We start from the raw sequence: 10,878 nt of genomic DNA, 5'->3' as shown, positions 1-10,878 counted from the left end.
CTCTCTGCTCCTTTTCTTCGCTGAAAAGCAGAATTCGAGGGCACAGGGAAACTGGAGGGGCGAGAAGGCTGCCTCCTGGAGCCCTGGAGCTGTCTCCCTCCACGCCCCACTCCTTGGGCTCTAATTGCCCCTGCTCCAATGGGCCAGCAGCACTTTCACCATTTATTTCCTCTTCCATTCACTCCAGCGGGGAGGGAAGAGGGAACACAAAACTCTAAAAATAACTGTCAGCATCTCAAAAGAAGAAAAAAAGCTTATCTGTCCCCCACCCCCAACGTGCTCCCGCCCTTCTCCCTCCTATTTCCCCCTCAGCACCCCCCCTCCGCTTTATGGGGCACATGTCTGCTTCTTACAACACCGAGGCACATGGTTCCAGTTAGGCACCGAACCCCACCAAGACAGAGAGGAAATCCACATCTGTGGGACGCTCCACACGGAACCACCTCCAGCGAGGGAGGCCAGGGGACTGCAGCACCGAGATGAAGGGCTAGACCGAGGGAAACGCTGCTCATGCGGTGAGAGCCAGCGCGGGAGGCGGCGAGGGCGCGGGGAGGCCGGGGAGGGGGTGGGCCCCGCGGCGCCCCCGCAGCGCCCGCCGCCCGCCCCCACGCGCGCTGTCGGTATTTGCCCGCCTTGCTGCAACTTGCTGCAGTGTTTGAAAGAGTAGTAGGAGCGCATGGAGGTGGGGCCGGGGAAAGACCAGGCGGAGTGGTTGTGGGGTGAGCGCGGAGTGGGTGGGGAGGCGGCAGCGGTGGGGAGCGGGGACTGGCCCCAGGGGGTGGGATGGGGGATAACGGGGTAGCCCGGCGCTTACACATGTCACATGTGCTTTTTAAGACGGCCGGGAGCGCCTGCGAGCTGGATCTGGTGGAGGATGCTGCGGCAGGTGCTTCGCAGAGGGCTCCAGTCGTTCTGCCACAGGCTGGGTTTGTGCGTGAGCCGGCACCCGGTCTTTTTCCTCACCGTGCCCGCAGTCCTGACAATCACCTTCGGCCTCAGCGCGCTCAACCGCTTCCAGCCCGAGGGCGACCTGGAGCGCCTGGTCGCTCCCAGCCACAGCCTGGCCAAGATCGAGCGCAGCCTGGCCAGCAGCCTTTTCCCCCTGGACCAGTCCAAAAGCCAGCTCTATTCGGACTTACACACCCCTGGGAGGTATGGGAGGGTGATCCTCCTCTCCCCAACCGGGGACAATATTTTGCTCCAGGCTGAGGGGATCCTGCAGACCCACCGAGCCGTGCTGGAAATGAAGGTGAACCACAAGGGCTATAATTATACTTTTTCCCATCTGTGTGTGTTGAGAAATCAGGATAAGAAATGCGTGCTGGATGATATTATTTCAGTGCTAGAGGATCTCAGGCAGGCTGCCGTCTCCAATAAGACAACAGCCAGGGTGCAAGTGAGGTATCCCAACACTAAATTAAAGGTATGCTCCTTCTGCATGCTTCTGCCAATTAAAGAGGCAGCACTTCATTTCTTGCCCTAAACAAGCAAAGAAAATGCAGAGGTCTCATCCTTAAGACTCAGAAGCTAATGCTTCTTTCATTTCTGGGGGGAAAAGATGGGCAACTGAGTGAAGAAAACAGGCAATGAATGGTATGACTAGATATTAAGAAATTCAAGGCCAAACAAAACAAATGCCAAAAATAAAAATAAAAAAAAGAAAAATGAAAACAAAAGTTATTTCTGAGACCCTGCAATTACATCTTTGTTCAGGGTTAATAAATCAGTGAATGGAAGGGGGAGGGGGAATCCTCAACAATTTGTGGGATTTCTTTTCATTATGGGGCTCAATGTATTTCTTATTACTGATTACACATCCACCTGGTGTCATATCCACCTATTTACATCTTCAGCCTGGCTTGATTGTTAACATGTGGGGAGTTTGTGTTTTGGTGCCGTGTGAGTGTGTGTCTGAAAGCAGTGAGTTATGAATGTAGTAGGGATTCCAGGAATGATGTGTATGTGTGTTTGCATAGCAAACGAAGCAGGAATTTTCTGTGTATAAAAATAGGAATGTGCACCTAACTGATGTACTAAATAACTGAGTCCAGTGATCTTCCTTTCCCATAAAAAATTCCAGATGAGAGCAAGATTATTACAACAGCCTTATAACAAAAGGAAAGAAAAAAAATCACAGTCAGCAAAATTTACAAAGAACGGTCATTTCGGCACTAAATATATTGTGCTGTTTAGACTCTCAATTTAAATTTTGTCGCTCAAATGAGATTTCTAAACTCATTCTACACTGTCAAGATTGAGCTGCTGCCGGCAATGAGGCATGCAGTCTCCAGGTGACTGAAGTTTCAGGGACAAATGTGACTTCCAAAAGAGTCACTGCACCATTTGTCTGCTTGACCCTGTGCATGCCCAGAAGCTGCACAGCCAAGAACTCCCAAGACAGGCGTTTCCCAAGAAGAAGAATTTTTTTTTTAATGTATGTGAAGATATGTGTGTGCATCTGTGAAGATAGTGGAATAGAAAGGACCCCAATTTCAATAAATGAATGGCCTAATATTGGAAATCACTAATTTGATATAGTCAGCATCTATACATTAAAAAAAAAAAAAACCTTTTTCAAGAGTTTTGAGAGAAAAAAAATCTTTTTCCTAAATTGAAGGAGGATTTAATGCACTTAGAAACTAGAGATTCCTCAGGGAAACCTTATAACCTGCTTTTTTTTTTTTTTTTTCTTAACGTGGTGTCCTCATTTAAATGGATCCAGAGGCTGACAAGGGTTTCAGCTTTACAAAGCTGAGCAGCCCCTTGATGTTTAGTGAAACGAAACAGATGATTTATCAGCTTTAAATCTAGGTTAGGGTTTGCCTGCTTCAAACTTATTGATGGGAGCATGTTGGATGTGTGGTTAGGCAGCATGCTTTTCATTTCCCAAATCCTTTGCCATCAACATTATTGCTTGCTAAAGAAAAGGATGTGATGGAGAGGTAATCTTCCTAACCTATACCCTATTAATTGAGTTCTTTCCTATACCAAACACCTGGAGTAAAGAAAGATTTGAAATTTTGTCATATTTAAATTTCAGTTGGTTTTTCCTATGGAGTCAACTTTGCAGTTCATTAGTATGCATTATTGGTTGGGTCCTCTAGTGCTTGTATTCACAGTATCCTCCAGGTATAAATGTTTTGTTCAATCAGCCACTGAGGAGATTTTGTTTATCTGGTAATATCATTATGCTATTTACAGTATAAAATCCCTGAGGTATTCAATTTACTCATTTAATAATCATTGGTTGTGCTCTTATGATTTACTAAATGCTCTCCTAAGCATGTGAGACAGAGTTTGGGGCAAGAAAAGCAAAGTTCTCACTCTTGTGAGGCTTAACAGTAGTAGTCTGGGTGACAGAGGGGTACCGTCTCAAAAAAAAAATGTAGATGTCAGTGTCCTCACCCAGAGTAACCAAGTAACCTGCAAGCAGGAACTCTGTAATCTTTGAGTGCACCATTGATCCAACACCATGCTAGGCCTATAACAGGTGCTTCATGGAAACTTTATGCTATTTGGTGGTTGATATACATTTTAGTAGGAGTCAGAGGGTAATCACAAAAGAAGGGTATCATTAATTACAAAGGTTAATATCATAATAGCATAAGAAAAACAGAAGTGTTACACATTAGCTAAAGTTCTTATTCTGCAATATTCTAGTATCTATCAATGTTTCCTCAAATGTGTTGTCTTAACTCTCTCTGCATGGCATCAGTGGGAGTCTTTAAACTATGTTTGGGTAAATTGGACTTTTGAGATTTTCTGAGAGCAATGGGCCCTCTCAAGTGTTCAGACACAGTCTCATGCAATACAAAATGTAATATTTAAAATATAATCTTAAGAGTACCATGGATGCCTAGAATCTTGTCAAAGGCTCTCCAGGGGCTCCCAGGATCAGAACTCCCCGGCGGAGAGCAAAATGAGATGGCCTTTTGTTTTAATCACATGTTATTTAAAAATGATTTTGGTTCCTGTGTTTCAAGGGCTCTCAAAGTATGCCTCTAAGATGCTGATACACACTAACGTGTAAGAACTCCTGGTGTACAAGATTTGAGGAAAATTTTTATATGTATATATTTTAGCCCTCAAATTCATTTGGCTTTCTCCTGTTCTACTGGGTCACCACTCTTCCCAACTCTGACCAATATGGAAAATTTTAGTACTGGAAAATGCTATTGGTAGGCAGAAAATTAGGAAATTGCAGAATAAATAGCGGTGGCTGCATAACATGATTATGAATTGGCAATTTCTTGACATTAAAGAAGCAGGTCAGTGCTTAGGGACAGGCTGAAGATGTGTAAACACTGATTGACAGAAGTGGTCAGAAACCTTTGTTATGACAACAGAAGGTCATCTTCCAAATACTATTAAGACACCCAGGGGGTCCCGGACACAGAAAGGTTTAGAACTTCTGATAAACATGATTATGTTGACAAGGTGATCCAGACAAGCAGGAACACAGAAAGGTGCCTTCTATGGAATTCCAAATAGAGGCTTAGGTAAAGCTGGTATGAAAAAAGTAGCCATCAACTTAGAATACCACAGAAGAAATGGTACATATACACAATTTCAAAAGCTGTGTAGAAAATATGCCAAAATCTGAAATCCCTACGTCTATATGACATGACCTCTGCAATTATTCCCTTCATTATAATCTTTCTTTTATATCCCTCACTAGGCACATGAATCATAGCGTATATCCTTTCTGTACTATTCACTTTCCCCACCCCAACCTAATCTAGTTCTATGTAGATAGTATTCACAACAAATAGTCATTGGATAATTTATTGATTAATTTGCACACCTATACTGCTGTATCACAAAATTATCATCACTTTTTAAACTTTTGTGGCTTGCTTTTATTTTAAAGATATTCTTTGTATTCTCCAGCTGTCTTTAAAGTACTTTTGACTCAAATATTTAGGGGCTATTTTTTTCACCTATTAAAATATACACGTCATACTATTGTATACAGTAATAGAAATGGGCAGACTGAATTTTTAAGTAAAATACTTAACATGTTGTTGAAGTCTACCTCTTGATTAAAGTGAGATAGGCATTCAGAATCTTTAAGCAAGGACTGTTCTGGACTCTAAGAAATGTTTTCATTATCATTCAAGGAGGTCAGGTGTTTACAGGTAATATTTCCCTGTTTTTAGGTAGGCCATCATAACCTCACTTTTCCACCTGGCTAGTTTCATGAAAGCAACAATTCTCATATGTCCCCAGTTCTTTATTTTAGCCGCAGTAAAGACATAGGTAAAGATTTAAGCAGACAAATGTGGTCTTCTATATGGGTTTGATTCCAAGTCTATATCCCAACATCCTGGCCAACAGTGATAGAGAAATAAAGCAAATCCATTTCCCTGAATCCTGCCATTCCCATTATATTCCATTAATAACCATACTTCTGAACAGATGTTAAAGTGAAATCAGTATGTACTTCAATGTACCACATTTGAAATAAGAGCAAAGATAGATTTTCCTGCTTCTTAACAGAAGACAGTGTTTCTTTGGGTACATTTTGGGTGCATGCTCCAGGTTTGGAAGATGTTGCCGTTAATTATTTGGCTCCAATCTCAATGGAACAGTAACTGAAGCCAACATGAAAAGTGAGGACCAGCATTACTTGGGGAAATTTTCAAGCAAAGTTATGCCATGGACTTCTTTCTCTAATTCTAAAACCATGTAAGATATACATGTCAGGATCTTCTCTGATATTTTGATTATGCTTACCTTTCTGACTGAGTAAAACATCACTACCTTACTGAATGTTCAGTTTGTATCCTACATGGTGCTAGGTGTTTTCAACACACAGGCTATTTAATCTTTACAAGTTTTTAAGTCAGGGGGATTATTTCTATTCCCATTTTTATGAGAAAGAAAACTGAAGACCAGGACGTTGAATTCCTTGAAGTCCCCAAGCTAGTACTTGCTGGAGCTTGGATTTAAATCTAGTTCTGTCTGGTACTGAAGCTCATATTCTTAACCACAATACTATATTAGATCCCATGGCATCCTCCATCATTCTCTGTAATGACAGCCCTTTATACTAAGAAAGAAGTAGGGCTCTAATTCCTGACATCTGAAATCCATGATAAAATACCACTACTAATGTTTCACAATATTTCCCTTACTTGCTCAGAGTGACTGGCTCATAGGAAGGTGACACAGAGTGAAGCTTCTAGTTTGGGCAAATTCTTACTATCCCCTTACTGTGGAGAGTTTAGCAAATTCTTCATTGGCACATGATTTCACCTTTAATATCATTTCCTGTCAAGTCAGAACAAACCAAGTTAAGGCTCCAGGATCAGCTAAAAGTAGATTCCTGTAACCTGGCCCAAAGTTTTGAGGCAGTGGCTTATGTGCCAAAGAAGCTTGAGTATTCCTGGCTTCAAATGGCCTGAAAAAAAATTGATGGTATAGCACAATATGCTCTAAATTGAGAAATATTCAGGAGACCTGAGTTCTATGAGACTTAGGTTTCTGTACTGGTTAGAACTCTCAGTTCTTTAAGGATCAATTGTGTGACATTAGGCAAGTCTCATCACCAATGTAGGTGTCGGCTTCTTTCTCTGTAAAATGATAGAGTCAGGCCAGGGATTGTCAGGATTTTTGTCAGCCAATCAAATTCTATGATTCTTAGGTACCATTCTACCACATAGTAGATAATTATCATTATAGTGGATTTGGGGATATATTCTAGTATGTTTTTCTTCTGGAGTAAAGTAGATGTGCTTGCTTCCATTTGAATGATGCCACTGAAAGACTTTTATCATAGCACCCAACTGAATTATTGTACATATTTTTCCTGGCCATCCTATTGGGATAAGTTCTTTTATTAAATTTTTCTGAGCACCCAAAGTGGGATAAAGAATTGCTTGGCACTGGGGCCTAGTTTCTGCTCCTCGGTTTCAGCAAGGCCTTAAAACCAGATTTAAATCTGGTTTTAAATTTTTCAAAAGTACTTTTTTAAGCTTCCTTTTATTTTCCTAAGTCAAGGGTTAAGAGAGGGTTAAAAAAAAATGTAGGGAGGATAGAAAAGCCTTCTCTCCATTCTTCTTCCCATTTCCTTATCTTCAGCTTATCTGATGATAGTTTCCTTTAGTGGTTCAGGACCACCAAGGACTTGGGGTGGGGGTGGAGAGTAGAAGTCAAAGAGACATACACATCATGATGGAAGTGTATAAGGAGACCAAGATCATCCCCACCCTGCCAAAAATACCATACTTCTTTCTGTGTCCTGACACCATAAGCAATAATGCACTCTAACCATTTTTATTTTCTTAATCTTTTCTACTTTAAATAATTCTATATTATAAGTGAAGCAATCTTTATGTTGCATTTTTCAAAATATATTGCGTATGGAGAATATTTTGCATTTTAACCCATTAGTGATTACACCGTGATTTGACCACATTGCTTTTAATTCTGTTCTAGAATTGACCAGCTTTTGTCCAGACCTGTTTCAGATACATCCAGACATAGGCTCAATATAAATATTTTTAAAGAAGAAATCTGAAAATTCCAACCTCCTAGATTTGCCCAAGACACCTTTTGATTGGACAGCAGATCTATTTCTTCCCTAACTTAGTTAAACAAATCACTCAAGTCTCCTCCCCAGGGTGGAATCATGGAATGACTCATTTCTCTAGAGTGTTTCTGCCAGTGTGCTGGTGGACAAGGGTACATTTATAACAGCCCTGGCACGCAGAAATATTTAGGCAATGGTTCTGACTTAAAAGCATGCCAAATTGCATTGTAAGCCACATAATTAATTTCAGTTTGTTTTCTAAGACCTTGCTCCTCAAAGTGTTTTGTATAGACCAGCAGCATGAGCACCACCTGGGAGCTTCTTTGAAATTAAAACTCCCCAGGTCTTACAAAAGACCTACTGATCAGAATCTGCATTTCAACAAGCTGCCCAGATGATTAATATGCCCCTTTGGGTTAGAGACGCTCAGATCTAAAACTCAAGGTTGACCTCAGCACTCCTAATTCATGATGTGATTTGGAAGACTCATATATTGTTGAGACTGAATATGCTGTAAGAAAATATGGTAATTGAGCCTCTCAACATATCGTTTATCATGGTGTTATCATGGAAACACCAAAGAGGTATCTGGAGAATTATCAAAAGGCTGTTCTACACCGAAAAACCCTCATCCCTATCATCTACAGTTGAGCCTGTCACCTGTTTAAGCTTTAAGCTGATTACAGTCGTTCAATATTTTCTAAAACTGTTGAAATTAAATCTAACCATCTCTTTAAGAAAAAAAAATCAGCAGCATTTTTCTCAAGTCCCTTTGCAGTTATTTCACAATAGTGGCAGCATTAAACCTTAGTTACTCCAATTATGTTAATATTATATGAGAACGCAAGATATGGGAAACATACATGGGAGTAAAACTATTTGGAGGAAAATGAAACACAGAATTACAGAAGAGTGTACCTTTAAAGTGGCATTGTAATCTATGCTTTTTTCAGACAGGATTATTGTGGAAGAGCTTCTCACTGAAATCAAGTCTCATTTTCTATCATTGAAATGAATTCAGGGCCTCTGAAAGGTGCCTGATGAACAGCATTCAAAAATGAACAGATTGTGTTTAGTTACAGGATTTGTGTTGGAACAGTCAATGTTTCTGTTCTGGAGCTCCCCTCCCAACATGGAGAGGCCTCACCTGGGATCTTCTGACTTTGCCATTTCAAAGGCTGAAGGCAGGTCAGGCACGGTGGCTCACATCTGCAATCCCAACACTTCGGGAGGCTGAAGTGGGTGGATCGTTTGAGCCCAGGAGTTCAAGACCAGCCTGGGCAGCATGGCGAAACCCCATCTCTATGAAAAAATACAGAAATTAGCCAGGTGTGGTGGTACACACCTGTGGTCACAGCTACTTGAGAGGCAGAGGTAGGAGGATGCCTTGAGCCTGGCAGGCTGAGGTTGCAGTGAGTCAAGATTGCATCACTGTACAGCCTGGGCGAAAGAAGGAAACCCTGTCTCAAAACAACAAAGCAAAAAGACCGAAGACAGAGCATAGGTTCTGGGTTCTAGAAAGCTAAAAAGGTATATAAAGGGTTCTCATAGCTTCAGGAGGTTATGAAAGAAGGTCAGGTGTTCATGACAGATGGAAGTTTGTTTGGATGTTAAGGGTTCAGCCTCAAAGTTTACTCTTCCCTTTAAATTTGAGCTCCATTCTCTTACCTCACCAGGTCCTTTAATGTCATGGAGAGTGAGCGTGTTCAGTTCTGATTGTCAGTGCAGGCCATACTAACGTGGGTAAGACAGACATCGTGTGGGTAAGATTCAAAGGCCATTCACATACGCATTCATTTAGGAAACTATTGTGTCTGCTAAGTCTCATGCAATGTGTTGGCCACTGGAGATTCTGTGAGAAACAAAACAGATGTGGTCCTTGCCCTCCGGGAGCTTGAGTCTTGTTAAAGAAAGCACACACACACACAATCACACAGATAAATTCATAATTACAAATTATCATGGGTGAAAAATACACGATGCTGTGAGAATAGAATACCAAGTTTTGGGGTTAAAAAACAGTTTTCTTGAGAAAGTGACTGTGAGCAGAGATCTGATGGGTGAGAGGTAGTTAACACACAGGGGTGGGTTAATGGTAGAGACAATAAAGAATATGATGGAGAGGACGTGGTGCCCTAGAAGCACTGAAGGAAAGACACTGTGGATAGAGGTTAAAGAGTGATGGTGGTGAGTGCTGAGGGTCATGTAATGAATTTCTTGAGAGTCAGCATAGGTCAGGGTTTGTACATTCAGATTGTGTTACATCTCAGCTCTACTCCCATTAACTCTATGACTGTAGGTACTTTTTTGTTTGTTTGTTTGTTTGTTTGTTTGAGACAGTCTCACTCTGTTGCCCAGGCTGAGTGCAGTGGCGTGATCTCGGCTCACTGCAACCTCTGCCTCCCGTGTTCAAGCGATTCTCCTGCCTCAGCCTCCCGAGTAGCTGTGACGGCAGGCACCCACCACCAAACCCAGCTAATTTTTGTATTTTTAGTAGAGACGGGGTTTCGCCATGTTGCCCAGGATGGTGTGTATTTCTTGACTTTGTGATCCGCCCACTTCCGCCTCCCAAAGTGCTGAGATTACAGGCATGAGCCACCCCGCCCTGCCCATTTTTTAACTTCTTTGTAACACTTCCCTTATAATAGCCCTTACCGCACAGTATTGAGTGTATTAAATAGCTCATAAGACCTTAGGCAGTGCTTCTCATACTTTAATAATCATCTAAGAATCTTGTTAAAAATGCAGATTCTTCTTCAGTAGGTCTGGAGTGGGGTGAGAGTCTGCATTTCAAGCAAGCTGCCGAGTGACACTGATGGTGCTGGTACATGATCCACACTCTGAGTAGGAAGATTATAAGGTGCTTAGAACAGCACCTGGTTCATTATACATTCTTAACAAATGCTAGTGGGTTAAGTTCTTGAGCGTTGACCTTCAGCATTGACCTTCTGCTCTTATCCAGAAGGCAGGGAATTACCTTCTTTTGAATTCATGATTAGATTGAAAAATCATTTTTGTTTCAACCTTCAAAGCTAAAAATCTCTCCTATTTTTGGTAGTCCTCATTAATTCCTTAGTAAGTGTAATAAGATGGACATAGACCCTTCTGCCTTTTGCACTGAAGAACTGGAGCTGCCTGCAGGTCATCATTCAGAATGTGACCTCTCTTTGCTAAGGACAGTAAAAAGTAGCAAAGGAAGATCTCTTGGACCCTTGTCTCAGTGTGCGCTGGGTCTGAAAGTATTTTCAAGATTGTATTTTTATGATATTCCCAATAGAGCTAGCCTTGACCACTTTCTTCCCTCTTGGTTTTGTGATATTATGGTTCTTCTATTTCTCTGATGG

The 10,878-nt window shown here is 41.6% G+C and overlaps 1 protein-coding gene across 2 annotated transcripts in view; it reads left to right on the top strand.

The window, feature by feature from the left end:
• Positions 1–221: 221 nt before the first annotated feature.
• The window catches only part of PTCHD4 (patched domain containing 4), a 206,177-nt gene continuing 195,520 nt past the window's right edge, over positions 222–10,878 (top strand). The window contains exons 1-2 of one of the 2 annotated variants that reach the window (XM_063724827.1): positions 222–515; positions 838–1,249. In XM_063724827.1, the coding sequence (XP_063580897.1) occupies positions 511–515; positions 838–1,249 (417 nt within the window). In that variant the 5' untranslated portion in view covers positions 222–510. Of the gene's footprint in view, positions 516–823; positions 1,250–10,878 lie in introns of those variants that run through there. The other variant, XM_054557615.2, reaches the window with a different exon arrangement.

Source organism: Pongo abelii, chromosome 5 (genome assembly GCF_028885655.2).
Source record: "Pongo abelii isolate AG06213 chromosome 5, NHGRI_mPonAbe1-v2.0_pri, whole genome shotgun sequence".
Classification (NCBI taxonomy): domain Eukaryota; kingdom Metazoa; phylum Chordata; class Mammalia; order Primates; family Hominidae; genus Pongo; species Pongo abelii.
The sequence above is the reverse complement of the archived record's forward strand: the minus strand, read 5'-3'. Positions and strand labels throughout refer to the sequence as shown.